The sequence below is a fragment of the Macaca nemestrina genome, chromosome 18 (assembly GCF_043159975.1).
Source record: "Macaca nemestrina isolate mMacNem1 chromosome 18, mMacNem.hap1, whole genome shotgun sequence".
In the NCBI taxonomy this organism is placed as follows: Eukaryota; Metazoa; Chordata; class Mammalia; order Primates; family Cercopithecidae; genus Macaca; species Macaca nemestrina.
In genome coordinates, this window is record NC_092142.1 from 27,831,034 (window position 1) to 27,850,796 (window position 19,763).

Here is a 19,763-nt window from a genome sequence, read left to right on the forward strand (position 1 = left end):
TAAAATCACTGAAATGTTTAGATACACAGCCCAATAAATTCTCTTTTTTAAAAAAGTACAAGCAGTACTATTCACTGGCCACTGAGCAAGTCCTTCACGCACACCAAAGACAAAGGGTGAATCCTGAGGTCTGTTAGAATAACCAACAGTTTATTAAAAGCTTGCCTGGGGCTCTGTGCCAGCCCCACAGCTGAGAGGGGCTCCCACGACTGCCCCTAGGCCCAGGAGCAGACCATTCCCCAAGGTCCTTCCCTTGTTTCCCCGCCCCAGCCCTGATCCCAATTAAAAAAAAAAAAAAAAAGGACAAGACGGCACAGGACGTCAGACAGTAACAGGGGAATGGGGAGACCCAGGCATCCTGACCCCAAGACCCCATCCTGATCCTTCCTGCCAGTAAGGTGGCCTCTCATTCTCCCCACCTCAGGCCCCAGATCTGCTCTGCCCCGTGGCAGGTCTGAGGGCCCCACTGTGAGGGTAGTATAGTTCTCTGAATATAGTATGTCTAGACCCACCCTTCCCCTCCCCCAGGGGACTAGATGAATATTTGACACGCACATCTCCCTCCTTTCCCAGGTGGCGGAGGGAGACCCTGGCACCATGGTGGGGAGGCGGGGCTCCCAGGCAGCCTTGAGGCACCTATCCTCAAGCTAGCCCTGGGCCACTGGCCAGCCCCAAGAAGCTCATGAGATGAGGTGTGAGGGGAGCTGGAGCCAACATCCTGTCCTCTACCCTCGCGGGGGCCTCCAGCTCAGTGCCCTCCAGTGTCAGGCTCCACCCACCCCTGCCCTGCCCAGCTTATCTGCTCCTCCCCACTGCACTTCAGGAATAGAAGTGGGAAGAACCATTGAGGATGTGGGAAGCGACACTGGTGCTGCGACTCAGAGGCCCGGGCACCGCGGCAGCAGGGGGGCCCACGTTCTCACTGCCACTGCCCCCCGAGGCTGCCCGCCGCAGGGGCTGGGGGCTGTTTCTTAGCAGCAGCAGGGCTCCGCCACGGGGTGTCCCACTCTGTGTGGGGGGCCCCAGCCAGTTTGGGGGGCCTGGGGGAGCCAGCAGAGACGGCTGACGCCAGGCTGGAGGGGGCATGCCTGGTGGAGGAGGGCCGTGACTCCAGTGTGCCCCGGAACGGGGAACGGGACGGGAGGGCCAGGCTGGGGCAGGGGGTGGAGCAGGATAGCCCTGGGCAGCAGCCTCGGCTGGGATGCCCCCCAGAGCCATGCTGGAGAAGCCCAGCCTCATGCTTTCCGCATCAAAGGCCTCGATCTCACGGGCCTGCCGCTCAAGCAGACTCCGGATTCGCTCAGAGCGCCCTGTCTGCAGTGCCAGCAGCTCCTCTTCCACCTGGGGCATCCGGAACAGAGGTTAGAGTCAGGGGTGGGAGCCTACTCTCCCTCCCCAGTCCTGGAGGCTGGGCCCCTTACCCGCTGCTCCAGCAGTGCCCGCCGCAGCGCGACCCTCTGCTCCAGCTCCCGCAGTTCCCTCTCATGCTGGCTTTCTGTGCGGATCTTGATCTTGCTCTGGTAAGCGTTGAGCAGCTCCAGCTCCTGTTGAAGCTGCTGCCGAAGGGCCTGGAACTCTGCCTCCTGGGTCTCATCAAGTCGTAGCTGGGGAAGATGAACAACCAGTTGTAGGAATCTCCTCCCCCACCCCCACTATCCTCCCCTGCCCCAGGTAGGGCTGGGCCCTAAGGTTTCAAGAAGCAGCGGTCTTAACATCTATCAGAATGGAAGATGGTCATACCCTGTGGCACAGCAATTACACTGCAGAATCTATCCCCCACGTATACTTGCACATGTGCTCGAGGTGTTCACGGAAGCATTGTGATAGGAAAATACTGGAAACAACCTAAATGTCCACCAATAAGGGATGGGTTAAATAAATTATGGTGCAGCCATATTGTGGAAAATTCTACGCTGTAAAAAAAATGAAACAGGAGTACTGACAGGGGAAGATGTCCAAGAAGTATTAAGTGGAAAAAGGAAGTTAGAGAATAGTAAATGTAAAGTATGATTCCATCTGTGTTTAAAATTCATATATTTTTTCAAAATGTGCACTGAAAAAATACAAAATACAGTTAATTATTAACAAGTTGCCCGGGAGAGGTGGGACTGGGTGAGAGAACGGCCTTGGGTGGGGCGTTTCCACTCTCTACCCTCTCTGCACATTTTAAGTGGCCCATTCCAGTGTTAGGTGTGATCATTTTTTTAGAACAGCAACTTTCAAAATCCTCCAGAAGTCTGAGTAAATGGGCTTGAGGGCCACACTCACTTTAATCTGCACCCTGTTTATCCATTAAACTAACTCAGGGCCAGGAAAAAATAATAGCCACTCTTTTCCTTGGTGGTTCTTGGGAATAGGCACATGGCTTTGTCAAGACCTTAAGAAAATACTAAGAGAAAGAATAAAATCACTGAGGAGAATATGAAATAAATCATTGTGGAGAACATGAACAGAGGGAGAGTATGTGAGTTTCCCAAGTACAAAAGCCCTAGCTCTGTGCATGCCCTGCACCGTCCAATTCTCTAAAGCGAAGTACAGAGCCCGGCCTCTAGCGCACTCCCTCCCTGGACCCCAGGCCTCACCGCCTGTGAGCTGAGCATCTCTGAGATGGACTGGTCATACTGCTCGGCCAAGATCGCCAGCTTGCGGGTCTGCTCTTCCTTGAGCCGCTTAAGGAGGCTCTTGTGCTGAGCTTTGGGCGTGGTCTCCAGCAAGTGTGCTCGCAGAGCCTTGTACTGCCGAGTCTGGATCTTACACGTCTCCTGGAACTGCTTCTTGATCTGCAGCTCCTTAGACTATGCAGTGGACGGATCAAGGGGAGATGGGGGCAGCGGGGAAGAGGAGGAGGAAAAGGAGGAGGAGGAGGAACAACCAGGGAAAATGGGGAGAAGAGAGAGAAGAGGAGAGGAGACAGAAGCAGAGACAGGGAGAGGGAGAGAAACAGAAAACATGTTAGACAGAGGGGGTGGGGGGAGCTGTATACAGACAGACATGGAGAGGTGGGATCATGTTGAGAGAGATCAGGAAGGTCTCGATGGGCAAGAGATGCAGAGAAGACAAGAGGTTCCAAAGCACGTGCACGGAGTTGGGTGGGTGGGATACCCACGAGAAAACATCGGAGTTACTGGACAGGGAACTGAGGATCTTGGAAGCTCTGACCAGGCAAAGAGGGAGAGACTGTGACCTAGAGATAGAAGCACGTGAGCAAATATGAGAACGTGCACAAGAACAAGCAAGAAGAACCAGTCACACAAAACACCCGTGAAGAAAAAGCAACACAACTAAGGACAGACACAGGAAGTCCCAGGTCCAGCAGCTCAGGGAGGAAGGCAGGGAAGGAGAAGAAGCATCGAGCTGAGAAATGGGTAAGAAGGGGCTGCCCCATTTTGGGCCACAGAGGAGAAAGGGGCAAAGGTGGTGGCCAGAAAGGGCCTGACAAGTTCAACCGGCCAGCAGCTGCCACCCTGACCAGATCCACATTCCAGCCCGGCCCCTCACACACTCAGCTCCCACTCCAGGCCCACACCCAATCCTGCTGCCACAGCCCTCATACTCCGCCTGGTTGCCCCCAGTTCAGCACCCCCTACTGTGGAGGGTCTGCAGCCCCGTCCCCCAACCCACTAGGGTAATGCCTCATGCAGGAGAGCAATTTGGCCCCCTGTAGCCGGGTACCATGGAGGGAACGGGTTGGGAGAAAATGCAGGGCATGAGGAGACCAAGGGCCTGGAAACTAAGACCTATGGAAGGAACCCGCAAACAGGGGCTCTGAGGGACCAACAAGTTCGGTGAAGTTCTACAGGGGCCCAGACCCCAGAGCCGGTGGTGGTCATGGTGCAATGAAGCTATGAAGGCAGAGAGCATGAGGCTGAGTAGTGAGAGGGGCTGAGATAACGGAGATGGGGTGAAGAGGTCATGGAGCCGGGCCGAGGGTCAGCCTGGGGGCATACCGGGGAGGCTAGGCGGCAGGACAAAGCAGACAGAGGCAGCCTGGGCCAAAGGCACAGTTCCGCTCAGATATTTTATTTGTGTTTGTCTTTTTCTTTTTTTGGTGGGGGGAAGGGGACAGGTTGGAAGGGAGACAGAAAAACAAAATCAAAGAGGAGAAAAAAAAACATGACTCTTCCCACCCTCCACCACCCCTGGCCCCAGGTCTGAGTCAATGAAGGTGAGGATGAGCACACACAGCCAGGGAACAGCAATAACTTAGGGGAGGAGCGCCAGGAGAGCACAGAGTGACTGCTGGACTCCACGGCCGAGGAGGCTGCCTGTCTATAGGTCTGAAGGGCTGGGCCTGGGGTGAGTGAGCAAACTGAGGAAGGTGGGTGAAAAGAAAGGACTAAGGACTGGAGAAACTTCACTGAGTCGTGGGATATAAAGTGCTCAATGCTCTAGATTTGGGCTGGAAGGATTGTAGTCAGCTACCTCCAGGGAGGCAGGGCCCGGGACTGGCGGGTGCGGGATCTCCGCCCGGCTAGAGTCCCTGGCAGTGGCTGGTGGGAGGCAGGGGGCCCTAGCTGGCGCTGGCTGCGTGGTAGTAGCCGGGGGATTCGGGTGGGCCGTTCACCCCGAAGCAGGCCCCAGCTGGCCAGTGTGTGGATGGCCCATGGGGGCAAGTGGGATGCTAAACCCCGGCTGGCCCGTGCCAGACGCCAGTTCCAGCCCTTGCACAGGGCCCAGACCTTTGCCAACAAGGCTAATGGGTGTTGGGTGGTGCGGGGATTACGCCGCCGGGGCCCAGGGATGGGCAGGCGGCTGCGGAAGCCATCCTTGTTGGTTTTGGGGTAGAGTGCAAACAGACCCCGGTCCCCCACAGCCCCACAGCCCTGCAGGGCCCGGAAGGCCATGGGTGACAGGCGCAATAGAACCCGCAACCAGAGTCGAGATATGCCCCGGCGCACCCGGGGGCCCTGCTGCCGCACCCATCTGCCCCCTGCTGCCATAGCCACCAGAGGTAGAGCCAGGCCTGGCCAAGCTAGGAGCCAGGCAGCTCCAAGGCCCAGGGGAACACCCATGAGGCCTCGGCGCCAGCTCAGGCCCAGGACGGCCCCCAGTGCGGTACCCTGGGCCAGGAGTAGGAAAAGACTGGAGGGCAGGTGCAGGGCTGTACAAAGGAGCAGGTAGGAGGCCCCCAGCCCCACCAGCCCCACCTCAAGGGCCAGCAGCGCTGCCTGCAGGCCACCCCCACCCTGGGCTGCCAGCAATGGAAGCAGCAGCAGCAGCAGGAGGGGCAGGAGGCCAGAGGAGGACCCCACCGCAAAGGAGAGGCCAGCCAGGAGGCCATGGGACAGGAGTCCGGGGAGCTGGCTGGCAGGGCCGGGCCTCAGGTGTGTTGGAGGGGGTTCAGGAGGGATGTCGGGGGAAGGACAACCATCTCCAGGATCCCTAGGGGTCCCAATCGGAGCCCCCTGTTCCTCTTCTTCCTCCTCCTCGGGGACTGGAGTCAGTGCTGGGCCCTGGACCCAGCCAAGCTCAAACTCCTCATCCAGAAGACTCCCATCCTCCTTCCCCCACAAGCTCCACGTCCCAGCCTCCTCCTGGCCAACAATGCTCCTCTCCTGGGGTACAAGGAAGGGCACCCGAAGCTCCTCTATCTCCTCCTCAGGCAGACCCCAAACTTCCTCATCAACCAGGCTCCCATGTTTTTGTGGACTGGGACTAGAGGCTCCTGATTCTTCCCCCAGAATCCTCTGCTGCTTGGGCTCCAAAGCGGCCCCTTCCTTTCCCAGAATCCTTCTCTCTCCAACTGCTTCCTCCTCCTTGCCCAGCATTCTTTGGTACAGGACTGCCTCCTGGCCAGGTGAGCAGGGCTGCTCTTCTATAGGGGTGCCTGTGCTAGGTGGGTCCAGAGCCCCAGGAATGGGAAGTGGGAGGCCCGGGGGGCGCTGGCCTGCACGTACTTTGAGGCTCTTGGGCTGCTGGCGAACCTGGGCCGCGTGCTTCTGCCGCAACTCTTGCTCACGCCGCTTGTTGTACTCCAGCTGGTTGCCCAGCTCCGTCTGGTGCTGCAGGCGGGTGAGCTCAGCCCGCGTGCGCTGCACAGCCTGGAGCTGCCGCAGCTCCAGCTCCCGCGTGGCCTCGTGCTGCCGAAGCAGCAGTGCACACTCCAAGTCTTTCTGGGTCTGCTTCTTGTTCAGGTCCTGAGGCAGAAGAAACGCAGGGCCCGGGGCCTGGTCAGTATCAACAAAGTGAGGGGCCAGGGCTCCTTGGCAGAGGGAGCTGGGGATGGCAGGAGATGAGGGTGTAGGGGAGGCAAGCTCCTGCCTGTCTTGGGAACAGAGAGGCCTACGGAAATTCTGGCAGGATCTGTTGGGAATAAAAAAAGGGGCACTGAAGTAAAGATGAACTGTAACACTCGAGGGCCAAGGGGAAAGAAGACAAGAATGAGGCCAATGGAAAAGGGTGGGTCCCTGGGATCCATGAGTGAGTGGGAGGAGAAAGGAGACTGGGATGCCTACCTCCCGCAGCAGGTCCTGGTCCAGGCTGTGCCGAGCCAGCAACATCTTGCGCTTGTACTGGCGACACTGCAGCTCAAAGTACTGGCGCTGCCGCCGCAGCAGCCCTGCCTCCTCCTCCGCCTGGCACTGCTGGAGCTGCTCCTTCTGCCGCAGCAGCCACTCGGCCTTCTCCCGCTTGGGAGTGCTGGGGTTCTCTTGGAGCTCCTGGGCGAGGGCAGAGGGGAGCAGGGTCAGGCCCCACCTGGCCTGCCACTGGTCCCACCCCCGAGCAGCCCTAGCTCACCTCCTTCAGCTGTTCCTTGCGAAGTTTGTAGGTCCGCTTCTGCGCCTCCAGCAGAGCAGCCAGCTCCTTCTTCTGTTGACCAAGGATGTGCTGCTGGAACTTCCGCTCTTCGGCCTGGGCAGCTCGCGCCTCCTTCTCACCGATGGCCTGGTGCCGCCGGGCCAGCTTTTCTGCCTCCGCCCCAAAGCCAGCCCGCTGCGCCTCAAGCTCCCGCTGCAGCCGTGCACTGTGCTCCTCCCGTTCACCCCTCAGACGCGACTCCAGGGCCAGCAGCTGCTTCTGGTGCTGTCGTCGCATCCGCTTATAACCACTCAGCTGCTCCCGCAGTGCAGAGTCCTGCTCATGCTCCTGGATCTGACGGCTAACCTGGGGCAGGAGAGAGGGTGAGAGCTGGGGCTCAGCCTGGCCCCTAGTTAATTAACACAAAGGGTCTTCCATGGGGAAGAACATGGGTTTTCAACTCATAAGTTTCATTCTCATTTAGCACTTTCCTCACACACAGCCTCTCTAGCCTGTTTCCTCAACTGGATAATGGTAGTATTATCTACTTCACAAGTTGGTGTGACTGAATGACAAAAGGTGGCAAGCACAGGGCCTGGCACAAAAGTAGGAACAATCCATACTAATTTGAAACAGTGAGTCAGACAGACCTAGGATCAAATCCCAGCTTTGCCACTGACCAATCATGTGATCTCAAGTAAGTTAACTTCTCAAAGCACCAGTTCCCTCATCTGTTAAACGGGGAAATAATACCTCCTCATAGGGGCTGTGGGGTAAGTTCAGACTCTATCTAATAAGTGTTGGCTTCCTTCCCTTTTAGCAAACATGGTGGGCCTATCACTCCCCAGGTATTGAGCTGGGATCGGGGCCACAAGATGCTGGAATAACAAGAACACTGGGCTTGGACACCTTCATCCAAAGTCTGGTCTCAGGTCTCAATCTCAATTGACTCTATGTGTGGCTCTTAAACTAGTCCTGGCAGCCAAGCCCCTGGCAGTCAAGACCTCTCTGCACAGTACCGCAAAACACCATGGGATCTGAAGAGTTGTTGGAACACAACCAGCCCCAAGCAGAGGCCGTAAGAACATACTAGACTGAATCAGTGGCCTCTAAGGGGATTGCTGACACTCAAATGCAGCTGAGCAGGAATGTGATCTAAAGGCTTATTAAAAATATGGATGAAAAGCTGGCCGGGCGCGGTGGCTCAAGCCTGTAATCCCAGCACTTTGGGAGGCCGAGACGGGTGGATCACAAGGTCAGGAGATCGAGACCATCCTGGCTAACACGGCGAAACCCCGTCTCTACTAAAAACACAAAAAATTAGCCGGGCGAGGTGGCGGCGCCTGTGGTCCCAGCTACTCGGGAGGCTGAGGCAGGAGAATGGCGTGAACCCGGGAGGCGGAGCTTGCAGTGAGCTGAGATCCGGCCACTGCACTCCAGCCTGGGCGACAGAGCGAGACTCCGTCTCAAAAAAAAAAAAAAAAAAAAATATGGATGAAAAGCTATGGTTTTTTTTTTGGTTTTTTTTTGAGACGGAGTCTCGCTCTGTCGCCCAGGCTGGAGTGCAGTGGCCGGATCTCAGCTCACTGCAAGCTCCGCCTCCCGGTTTACGCCATTCTCCTGCCTCAGCCTCCCGAGTAGCTGGGACTACAGGCGCCTGTCACCTCGCCCGGCTATTTTTTTTTTTTTTTTTTTTTTTGTATTTTGTAGTAGAGACGGGGTTTCACTGTGTTAGCCAGGATGGTCTCGATCTCCTGACCTCATGATCTGCCCATCTCGGCCTCCCAAAGTGCTGGGATTACAGGCTTGAGCCACCGCGCCCGGCCGAAAAGCTATGTTTTATGATAAGCCTAACCTGTGAACTGAGAAAAAGATTGCCATGAGTTGATTTTAGGAGAGGACTAAGGGCCTGCTTATAGGAGTGGAGAGCCACCAAAGGCACTGGGGCAAGTGGCCTCTCTGAGCCACAGGTGCCTCATTTCTCCAATGGGATCCTACCCTCCCCCTCCCAGGGCAGCTGGGAGGGTTAACATAGGCCTGTGTGTAAGCCTGAGAGTTAACTGCTGGCATGAGACAGACACCTGAACACCATCCCTGCCCTCTGGGGCACAGAATCTGGCAAACCTATCATGATGCTGTTCAGGACCACCCAAGCATAGGACACCCCCGGCACTGGACACCCCCGGCACAGGGCTCCACAGGCACAGGCTCCCCCCGCACTGGGCTCCCCCAGCACACAACTGTGAAGCACCTGACTTGCCAGAGGAGCCTGGGCAGGCAACCCAGGAGATGTCAGTTAGGTCAGGCCACGAAAATGGAGTAAGAGTTTGCCAAGCTAGAAACACCCAGATTGGGCCATGTGACCAAAACAGTCCACTGGGAAGAGGAGGGAAGCTGGAGGGTTAAGGGGAGCAGGCAGGAGCCAGCAACAGAAAATGAGGGTAGAATTCGGACTCGATACCATGCCACAGGGAGGAAATCATTTCTAGACTTAAAAAGACTTAAAAAACAGACAGCAAGCAGGATGAGTGAGGATGGCTACACTCACCAGGGAGGCAGTTCGGATGGTGGCAAAGTGGTCCCGGTTTCGGCAGTAGGCCCGGCGGCGGGCGGAAGAGGTGGTGGAGGTGGGAGCTGGGGCTGCAGGCGGCTGGAGAGGGCTGGGGGTTATCTCTGGCTGGTAGGGGTCATCATACAGATTGTCAGAGCCCTAGAGGGAGACAGAAGGAACACCCAAGGCTCAGAGGCCTCTGGGTCCAAAGAGAGTGACCTGAGGAGAGCCACTCAGACTCAGAGGAGTGCTGTGCTTAGGGAGCGAGGGCGAGGACCCAGGCGGTTCTAGAGCAGGTGGCTCGGGCCCCCCAAGGGTGAGCTGTGTACCGGCAGCCGGTGAATAATGGAGCTGTGAGAGGTGACCGTGTGCTCCCCCTCCTGCATCATGGCCATCTCCCGGGCTTCGGGGCCTTCCTCCTCCTCCTCCTCTTCCTCCTCCTCCTCCTCCTCTTCCTCGTTGTCTGAGGCATCTGCTAGGCTGTTGACAGAGCTGCTCTGGCTGGAGGCGCTGATGGACATGCTGGGCACTGAGTGGCTACTCTCGAGACTGGTCAGAGTCCCGGCCCGGTGCATGTAGGGCTCAGCCTCCTGCAAATAGGACATAGGCTGCTGGGCAGGGAAGGGGAAGCCCTGGGGCATATGCATGGAGGTAGCATGGGGAGATGGTGGTGTGAGTAGGGCTGGGGAAGGGACCAAGCAGCTGCAGGGGGTAGGCACACATGGGGCATAAAGAGGGGTGTCAGGGCAAGCTGGGTCACCTCTTCCTCTTCTGGGGCCTCAGCACCAGGGCCGTTGGGTGCCTCTTGGAATAGGATCTTCTTCATCTTGCGGTACTGCAGGTTGTCCAGCTCCCGCACGGCATCCTTGGTCCTCTGGATCAGGTCCATAATGACTGTGGGTGGCCGCTCCCGGAGCACAAAGCGGTGCTGGGGGAAGAGGACACTGAGGCCTGCTGCCAACTCCCCTTCCCCCTACAACCCACAGCCCTTGGCATTCCCTCCAGCCTGAGGCACTCTTCTGGGGCCCACGCCCACCATGGGTTGATGCTGGCCTTGTCCCAAGCCCTTCTCCCACAGTAATTTTCTGTACCACCCAGTACCTACTCCCCAGACTCTTCTTCCTCTAAGCATGGCTGACAGGTAGGAACAGTCAGGAGATCTGGATTCTTGTCCAGCTCCTCTACTAAAGGGCTATGTGACCTTGGACATGTCATGAGGCCCCTCTGGGCTTCATACAGTATCCTACAATTATAAAACAAGTAGATCCAACTACATAATCTGAAGTTTCCAACTAAGGCTCCTCAGGTCCCTATGGATCTGTGAAGGGAATGGGGCCCCTCTATTTTTGATAATTCAAAAAACACCTAAGGGAAATCATACATTTACCCATGATAAGGCTACACAGGCTTTTGGCTTGCATTACATCAGATCAGTGGGGCAACCCTGGTTATCGCACGCTGACCAGAAGCTCTGGCTGGCAATTATATAAATCTTTGATTAATAAAAGATGGGAAAACAGATTATTACTTAATAAATTAAGGCAGTCTGGTAGACAAAATCTCGTAAAACACAGAGTCCACTGGGCATTGGGGATGGGGTGGGAATTCATCAACGAAGCTCTTGGTGGAGGAGGAACTAGGAACCACTAATTTCCCTAGGGGTTCTTGTGGCTTTAACAAGCTAAAGTTCCAAGAGAATGCTAGGCCAGCAGGCCCTCACCTTCAGGAGGACCTCTGAGGTTGGTCTGTCTTGAGGGATTTTCTGAAGACAAGAGTCGACAAAATTCCGGAAGTACTCAGACCTGAAAGTCACAGGGGGTGGGAGAGGGGTGGGGAAGGCATGAGCCAGGCATCTGTACCCCATGGCCTAACCCCTGGGCCCAGATTCGGAATCTCAGTCCTCACCAGTGTCCTGACTGGAGCACGGGGGATTCGTTCTGTGCAATGTGGTATAAGGCACTCATCGCATTCATGTTAAACAGCGGTGGTTTCCGTTCCGCTACAGGAAAGGGTGAAAGGGAAGAAGGTGAGAGGTGGCAGGGGGTAGAGGACAATGGAATGGAACTGAGACGACTTGGGTTCAAACCCCAGTTCCTTGATTTCCTTGCCACATGACCTTGAAAAGTTCCCATCATCCTGTTGCATGTCAATTAATTCCTTCCTCTGTAAAATACAACACCCATCCTCTCCACTGCACACAGGTGGAATAGGGGTCAAAGAAAATAACATCCACCAAAGCAGTAATGAAGGCAGAAGGACAGCCATTCAGTTATCAACCCAACTAATACTTCTTAGGTGCCAAAGTGAGCAGATAACTTGATGATTGCTATGGGGAAGATAAAAACAAGAATTAGGCCCTGCCCTGAAGGAACTTTCAGTCTAAAAAAGAAGATTAAATAGGACTGAAAAAAATAACATCAAAGTATTAACTGGTGTAAGAGGGAAACACGGAAGTGGCTGGGAAGTTGAGAGCATGCAGTGGGCCTTCAAGCTAGTGTATCTTCAGGGAATTCAGAGAAGGGCTTTGTAAAAAGCCGAGATTAGAAAGGAAAGTGCAAGCTACGAGTCCCCAAGAGTCCCTTGTAGCCCAGACAAATGTCATGTTGTTTTGGCCTAAATGGTGATTTTAAAAATTAACTGCCAATAGTAACAATCAAATAATAATATAAATTTCCAGTTTCTCCTTAAGAATTAGATCTGTTGAAATGGAGTCTACATTACTGCATAACAATGGTCTGAAGATAACATTAGCTGCCCTTTCTATGGAAACAGCAATCTCCAGTTTGCCACAGCCTCTTCCACATTGCTTCCCTGATATTGACTTAGTATGAGTTGACATTTATAATCAGACTTGATTTTTTTTTCAATAGTAGAGTAATATTTCTTAGTATTCACATCTCTTCCAAAAACTAGAAATAAAATGGACAGATCTAGTTTTTTCTTATACTTGGGTCTGTTTCTTACATTTTTCATCAACTATCTGGGCCTGGCATCAAATGGTAAATGGAGACTGTGAAGATGGAGGAAAAGGCTTGTCCAAATCTCTGACTTCGGGCAGAGGACCCAACACGAACCAAGGCAAGGAAGTGGAAAAGTTCATGACACACTCAGAGCGTGGAGCCCATGAAGGAGAGGGCCAGCCTTTAGGAAACAAAGCCTCTAGGTTGGTGCGAGGAAGGATGGGGATGGTTTCAGTCTTGAAGGCAACAGGAGGCCAATCATGGCTCCAAACAGGGAGTGAAATGACAGCACTGAGCTTATGTAGACCTCTCCGGCATTAGTACTTAAGACACACTGGAAGGGAGAAGAGACTGGAGAGATCATTGCAGGAGGTTGTTGATAAGAGAAACTAACAGCAACTCTTTCTTAGGCAACTATTTTGTGCCTGACATTATGTTGAAAGCTTTATAAAGGTTACCTACCCCATTAAAGAATTGTTTCAATAGTGCTGGCTGACAGAGATGAGAACCTTGGCATGGCCTCAAGGCCTTAGGAACTCACTTGGGCCTAACTCTCTGGCCTTATCCCTCTGGCCTTATTCTCTGCATTACATGCTAGGTTCCAAATAACTGAGGCTAGTCCCAGTTCCCCAGGCCTGCTCTTACCGCTAGGCCTCTCACATGCTGTTCTCTCTGCCTGGAAAGCTCTCCCTGCATTCTGCAAACAGCTATTATTTATCTTGTGGACTGGCTTCAACATTCTGCTACAAAGGCTTCAACATTCTTCTTCAGCCCTTAAACTAGGTCAAGTCCCTTGTTTTACATTTGAACCGCTCCTGTAACTTCTCCACACAGTATTCATCACATTGAAAGAAAACATGCCTGCCTGGTTTCCCTAAATCAAATGTAAGTTCCATGAGGGCAGGATACTCATTCACTGCTATCCCTCCAGAATCACAGTCCATGGCACTACACATGATGGGCACTAAGAAAAGATTTAGAACCAGGATAGTGGACAGGAAGAGATGAATGCTACAAAATCTCTAGGCCTAAGAGCTGGCAGAATTTGCCAGCTGCCTGTATTGGGGCTCCAGGGTAGGGTCACAACAGACAGGAACTTGGAGGCCTGGGATCCTATCCCTAGGAGAATGGGGTAGTCTGGGAAGCAACAGAAGAGAATGGAAAAGAAGATGAGGGAACAGAGAGGATGTTCTTACCCAGCTCGATGCAGGTTATCCCCAAGGACCAGACATCCACTTTGCCATCGTACTGCCCCTCATCCATGGCCAGGATCACCTCGGGTGCCATCCTGGGAGAATGGTCAGGAAAGAGAGGAAAATCACCCGCCGAGACCCTGACACTCGTACTCCCAACATCCTGGGAGCTCTCTCCACTCACCACCACTCACTCACTCACCAGTATGGGGTGCCCACGAAGGAGTTGGCAGGTGCCATGATGGACGCAGAACCAAAGTCCCCCAGCTTCACTAACCCTGGCTCTGAGAGCAGGATGTTTCCAGCCTTCACATCCCTGCCAGAGGCAAAGTACAGGAATGAGACATGTGTCTCAGGAAAGCCAGGCAGGGGAAGCCCAGTTAAGTGACAGGTGGTGCAGATAGCACTCCCCTCCCAGGCATTGCCGGTGCTGCTTGTACCTATGGATCATGTTGTGGGAGTGCAGATATGCCAGGCCCTGAAGCGCCCCGTGGGTCACGGCTGCGATCTCTACCTCCTGAAGGGGTTTCTTGTGCACTGGAGAGTGAGGAAGAACATCAACCCGAGGGAGCGCAAGGGTGGGACTGGAATAAGTTCCCCTTAAGCCTTCCCTATGACTCCCCTGCTCTTCTCCCTTCTCCACTTATTGGCCCATGAGTCACTTACCTTCTAGAAGGTCAGAAGCTGAGCCCAGGCAATACTCCATCACCAGCTAAGGAAGAGACAAGGGTCAGAGATCAGAGTCTCCTGGGCAGGGACTCAAAACAGAGCTTCCTTGAGTGTCCTGCACTCAAGCTATGTCCCCGGGGTGATAACAGGGAGGAAGGGCAACTGGAGACAATGAGGGGGTGGTGGGAGAGTTTCGGAGTCCAGACCCAAGACATTCACCACTGCCCATCTGAATCCCTTCAAACTCCCATTCAATCTCCGCCTCCTCCAACCCACAGTGACCTGTCCCACCTGCTAACAGCCTATGTCACTCTGAGCCAGGCTTCTGCTCAGTGGGTAAGTCTGAGGACTAAAGCAGTCAAAAGAGACTTCCTCCTTTCCAAGATCCCACAACAGCACCATGAACAGGGCCCACCTAAGACACTGGACCAGGATAAGGACAGGCGCGAATTGGGGTAAAGATCAGGCCAGAGTCTGGCACCAGCTCACCCAAGCCGTGTGCTCCCTCAGGTAACAGCCCCGGTACTGAATGGTGTTGGGATGCCGAAGCTTCTGTAAAAACCGCACCTCCTTGATGATGTCTTGCCATTTCTAGGGGGTCAGGGTAGGCAGAGGTTACCAGCCTGCACCTTGAGACAGGGGTCCCCTGTCCCCAGCCTGGCTGTATTGCACCTGGCCTACCTCATTGGACTGCTTCCCACTGTAGGACATCTTCTTGATGGCCACCACCTCACTATTCCGGACATCCCGGGCCTAGAGGACCAGACCAGAAGGTGTTGAAGGCCCCAGTGAGAGCCAGGCATGGGAAGACTTTCTGGCCCAGCAGGAGAAGGCAGGAAAGACCAGTGTGATGGAGTAGTGTGCAAGGGCTGTTGGGAGGTCCACAGGGGTAGGAAGAGTCCCCAATCCCTATTACACCGTCCCAGGACCCAACTCACAAAGTATACGGCTCCAAAGCTGCCATGGCCAATTTCCCGGAGGTCAGAGAAGAGCTTCTCTGGGTCATCTTTGAAGAAGAGCTCAGCCACATCTGGGTCCTTCAGGCTCCCGGCCCGGCCCCCAGCTGGCATGGTGGCCCCTGGGGGCCCTGAGAGTGGGGCCTGGCCTGGGGAATGGAAATGGGACCCTTAGAGCAAGGACTGAGCCTTCAGGGAGAGGAAGGGACCCATCAAGTTTCTGCCATCTCCTCCCCTCATTCCCTGATGAGGGGGAGGCACTGCTGAGGAAGGGGAGGGGGAGATTAGGAACGACATCAAAGCTCCAAAAAATGAAGTTGCCCTGGCAACCAGATCACGCGGGCTGGGTCCCTGGAGTCCCTAAAACTGCTAGGAAGATTCTGGGAAGCTAAGCATCCTCACCACCCCCTTCAGCACTCAACAAGTTCTCATTTCTCTATAGCCCCTGTATCTGCCCTCAAGGATAAAACATTCTGCCTCCCAGGCAGCACTCCAGAGCCCCAAGTGTCCTGTCCCATAAGTCCCATACCCCAACTGTTTCCAGGCACCTTTCTGTTCCCCTTGGTGCTGAGGCCCCCTCCTCCCTCAACCTCTCACACCCTGGAAGAGAAGAGGAAATGGCCAGGCCGGAGGCGGTGGAAATCCGTCCATTGTTAGAAGTGGGTACGGGCCCAGAGGGGCCCGCAGAGTCACTCTCAAAAAGGGCAGGGGGAGATCTAGAATGGGAAGAATAGGGATATAAATGGCATCTGGCTGTGAGGGCCTCTCTGTGGTCTGGGCCACCTTACTTGTCCTCTCCAATTGCATAAGCATCACACACAGGTACAGGACATTTGCAGGGTACAAATAACATTTATTGAGCACCTTACATGCATTATCTCTTATTCAGTCCTCACCACAACCTTATGAAGCAAGTATTATGATTTTCCCTATATTACAGATAAAGAAACAGGCACAGCAAGGTTAAGTGCCTTGTCCAAAGCTGGTCCTCCATCATTATGATTTCAGAGCCCTTCAAAACAGACAGGGCAGAATCATGATCACCATTTCCTAGGTGAGATCTCTGAGGCACAGAGAAGAAAAAGGACTTCTCCAAGGTCAGAAAACAGAACCTTCTGCTCCCTGGTTAGGCCTGCCCATTACTCTCTCAGTTGTCACTCCAAGTTCAGCTCCCCTCTTGCAGGAAGCCTGTCCTGACCACTCCAGCCATTGGGAAGAGTGCCTAGGGCACCCAGCCAAACACCCAGAGAAAGTTCCTGCAGGATACCAGAACCAAAACCCTCAAGGAGATTCCAAACAGGCTCCATCCAGCCTAAGCATTTGTCAGAATTTGGGCACAAAGGGGCCTTCAGCAGAGCTGGACTCCTGGGGCAGAGTTCTAGCTACTTAAAAGCACCTAACAATTTTAGCATGTAATTTATTCTGTCATGCATTGTTTCCTGTTGTGTTGTTAATTGTGTCTCCTCGGTCCAACTGGAAGCTGGAGGGCAAGGAGGGAGCCTGACTCTCCAGTGGGCCCCCAGGGTGCAGAGGGCTCAGAATAGCCTGGGAGACTGATGATTGCTCTCTGCTCAGCCCTCAGCAGCTCCCAGGTTGCTCAAAGTAAGGCCCTTTTCTCTCTTCTGCCAGCAATACTGCCAAGCACCCCTCACCAGCACCACACACCCACACACAAAGGCAGGTGCTCTCAACTTGCCAAAGGAATCTTCCTGACCTCTTTACCAATACAGGGTCCCAGAATGCTAACCTAGGACCCAAGGCCACATGGAAGGGGTGCCACCCACTGGCAAAACATCATGCAGGTCCCCTTCCCTATAATAACAACAAACACTTGAACAATAACAAAGGTCAGTGCTAAATCATAACCACCTTCCAAAATGGACAACGTTATCTCCATTCTACAGATGAGGAAACCCGTATCAATCTGTTCCTAAGCTATGCTACCAGTAAATCCCATCTGCAATGTACAGCAACAGGGCTTTGAATAAGTTCCTTCTAGTTCTTGGTCTTCTCTTCAGTGAAATGGATTACAGCATGGAGCTGTTGTAAGATTTTAATGAGATCTCATACTTAGGAACACCATGCAGACACTCAGCATATGGATTTTTCCTTTCCTGCCTCCAAGGTCCCCACAAAGCTTTAATCCTTTGGGGGCTCATTCTACCCCAACAGCTTGGCTTGAACAGTTAAAAGATGCCAGTAGTGCTACCATTTGTCAGGAGCCAGCCCTCTCAGGAATCCAGGCCAAACCCTGGGATCAGAGTAAAGATGAAGGTCACAGTGGATGAAAACTCCATAAGGCAGTGGCAAAAACCAGAGTCTCCCATCAGGAAAAGCTTCTGAGTAGAGCCCTTCTGGAAAGGAAGCTCATCTCACCCCCATTCTTAAACCCCATCCCAGCCTGGTCTCCTGGGGACCCCTGGCCGAGCCCAAACTCAGAGGAAAAGAGATGGCAAGAGACAGGCATGCATCAGGGAAAGATGTGATTGAGGACTTGAGTTCAAATTCTGGTTTTGCCACTGTGTGACCTTGGGCAACCTCTCTGGGCCTCAACGTTCTCAACTGTAAAATGGGAAGATGCCAATAAAAGAGGCCGCCACACGGTGAATGCGGGGATGTCACATGAGAGAATGGCTGTCAAAGCACTTTGTAAAAGACAGATCGTTTGACAAATAGATGAGATTATTGATACCATCAGAGCAAGAGACTGGAAGGGAACTGCAGCTGGGGGAAAACATTGCCAGGCACCTCCAAGCACACACACAAGCATACACACACGCATACACACAAACACATATACACACACTTCCTTGCAAGGACAAGAAATCCAACCAGACCAGGCCTGAAAAGCAGATAAGCAGACCCACCAGGGGAATCAGAGGCATGGGATTCAACACCGCAGAATAGGCAGGAGAAAGGGGCATATCAAGGAGGAGAGGCGGCTGTGAGGGGCAAAGTGAAGGCGAGAAGACTGAAGTGTAAATCCATCTGATTAGCTGAAGCGCCCTAGGGTGTGAACCCCGGTGACATCAGAGACCCTGTCACCTGAGGTCCCCCACCAACCAGACACAATGAAGGGAAGAGGAAGGGGAAGGGGGTGGCAACAGAAGGCAAGGCTAGCCAGAGGCTGACCACTGGCTGAGCTGGGCTTCCCCATCCTGAGGAGAGGGCCTACCCAAGTCCAGCTTCTCAGAAAGGCGCACCCTTTCTTCTCAGAGCTAGACACAGGGACCCGCGCCCCTGCACCCCGTGTCTCACCTGGTAGGGGTCACTATGGTGCCCCAGCGCCTCCGCTTCCGCCTGGGGTCCTCCAGCGGCTCTGCCAAGTAGGGAGAGGGGCAAGGAGACCTTTCCCCTTGCCACCTCTTCCTCGGCTTTCGCCCTTCCTGAGGGGCGGGCCCGGGAAGCCTCCCCTGGAGGGGAGGGGGTGACAACCTAATCTGACCTCGCGGTCCAGTCCTCCCCCTCCTCGAGGGCGACAGCTGCCGAATTCCGGATTTCTGATTGCGGGGTCTGAACCCCGAATATTTGAACGGGATGGAGACTGAATCCGATATTTGAACGCCTGGGGAATGAACCCCGGATACTGGTGCACGCAGGGGCCTGAACCCGATATTTGAAATTCTATGAAACAGAGACCCAGGTTTAGAGAGGTTGGGACCCGAGTCCCGGATATCTGGACTATGAAAACTGATACCCGGGTATCTGAGAAGCGAGGGGCAAAGCCTGGAAATTTGGGACCCAGGAGCCTGAGCCCTAGGTCTTCGGCCACCGACTGGGGGCCCACCCCGAGGACGTCCGGCCGCACGGCCCCTCTCACGCCGGGGTCCGAGGGTGACAGCCCCCACTCCCGCCCCTGCCTCCTCTCTCTCCCTTCTCTCTTCCGAGAATAGCTGAAAGATTATAGCTAAGGCGCTGCTGACGGTCCCCGCGCCCTCTCTGCCTCTCCTCTTCTCCGTCTCAGCCTCTCTCCGCAACACAGCCCAGGTCTCGTCCCGGTCTCCCTCTCCCTCTTCCTCCCAATTCCAAGATGGAGACCGGGCGGGAGCGCGCAGGCGCGGTAGGGACGCCGGGCCAAAGGGGGCGGGGCAGCGAAGGACTCAGCCCCGCCCTCTCCTCTCACTGCCGCGGCCTGGGAGACCAGCAGCCGCCGAGCCCGAGTGCGCGCGCGCCCCGCCACGCGGACCCCGGGCCGGAGGAGGCGGGGAGAAGGGCTAGGCTTGCAAGGGGAGGAGCCCGGCACTCTGTCCCACGACTGGCGGTGGACAGAGCTGCAGCGCATGCGTTCGCCCCGCCTTTGCTCTCAGCCCGAGGTTGTTGCTAGGGGAAGCTTTGAGGGGGCGAGGGTGGACGGACAGCAGAGGCGATCTGCGCCTGCGCGCAGGGTGGAAGTTGGGAGGGGCAAGGGAAGATGCTGCTGGGCGCGGAAAAAGCGGGAAAATAGACTGCTCCGAGGTTAGCAACCATCTAGCCTGGACGAGGTCCCTCAAGTGCGAGGAATCTTTGCGCGTTGATGCTGGGGAAACTCAATAGGTCAAATCTCTTACGGAAATTGAGGCGCTGCAGGTTGCAAGACTTGCCAAGGTTACGGTGCATTTATGTCACAGCATTTCCATGACCTGACACCCCACCCACCCAACTAACTGTAATTATATCCATTTTATTTCGTAGAAGAAAACAAGACAGGTGTTTACCA

At 54.6% G+C, this 19,763-nt stretch overlaps 1 protein-coding gene and 1 long non-coding RNA gene across 5 annotated transcripts; one reads left to right on the forward strand and one right to left on the reverse strand.

Annotated features, from left to right (window-relative positions):
* Positions 1–128: 128 nt before the first annotated feature.
* On the reverse strand, positions 129–19,109 carry LOC105482894 (TAO kinase 2). Of its 4 annotated transcripts, none has more exons than XM_011743343.2 (19): positions 18,326–19,106; positions 15,050–15,216; positions 14,793–14,864; positions 14,601–14,702; positions 14,109–14,154; positions 13,883–13,979; positions 13,645–13,758; positions 13,446–13,537; positions 11,195–11,288; positions 11,010–11,091; positions 10,050–10,217; positions 9,619–9,879; positions 9,287–9,448; positions 6,739–7,104; positions 6,456–6,659; positions 5,898–6,137; positions 2,583–2,795; positions 1,422–1,604; positions 129–1,341 (listed from the first exon to the last, which is right to left on the reverse strand). In XM_011743343.2, the coding sequence occupies exons 2-19, from the start codon at positions 15,179–15,181 to the stop codon at positions 820–822; spliced, it is 3,150 nt and encodes a 1,049-aa protein (XP_011741645.1). In that variant the 5' UTR covers positions 15,182–15,216; positions 18,326–19,106; the 3' UTR covers positions 129–819. The 4 variants fall into 4 exon arrangements, with proteins under 4 accessions (XP_011741645.1, XP_011741647.2, XP_011741646.2 ...); XM_011743345.2 differs by lacking the exon at positions 129–1,341 and adding an exon at positions 1,741–1,845 and having other exon boundaries at positions 1,466–1,604; positions 18,326–19,105; XM_011743344.3 differs by lacking the exons at positions 129–1,341; positions 1,422–1,604 and adding an exon at positions 1,632–1,845 and having other exon boundaries at positions 18,326–19,105.
* On the forward strand, positions 6,983–7,717 carry LOC139359859 (uncharacterized). Its single transcript, XR_011616370.1, has 3 exons — positions 6,983–7,121; positions 7,241–7,435; positions 7,559–7,717. It is a non-coding gene; the product is annotated as an uncharacterized lncRNA (long non-coding RNA).
* Positions 19,110–19,763: the final 654 nt, after the last annotated feature.

Excerpts from the sequence above, each read along its gene's own strand:
- LOC105482894 (XM_011743342.2), bottom strand. The coding sequence starts at position 15,181 with ATGCCAGCTGGGGGCCGGGCCGGGAGCCTGAAGGACCCAGATGTGGCT. Across the intron at positions 13,759-13,882 it reads TCCCACAACATGATCCATAG|GGATGTGAAGGCTGGAAACA; the intron begins GTACAAGCAGCA and ends TGCCTCTGGCAG. Across the intron at positions 10,218-11,009 it reads CCTCAGAGGTCCTCCTGAAG|CACCGCTTTGTGCTCCGGGA; the intron begins GTGAGGGCCTGC and ends CTCTTCCCCCAG.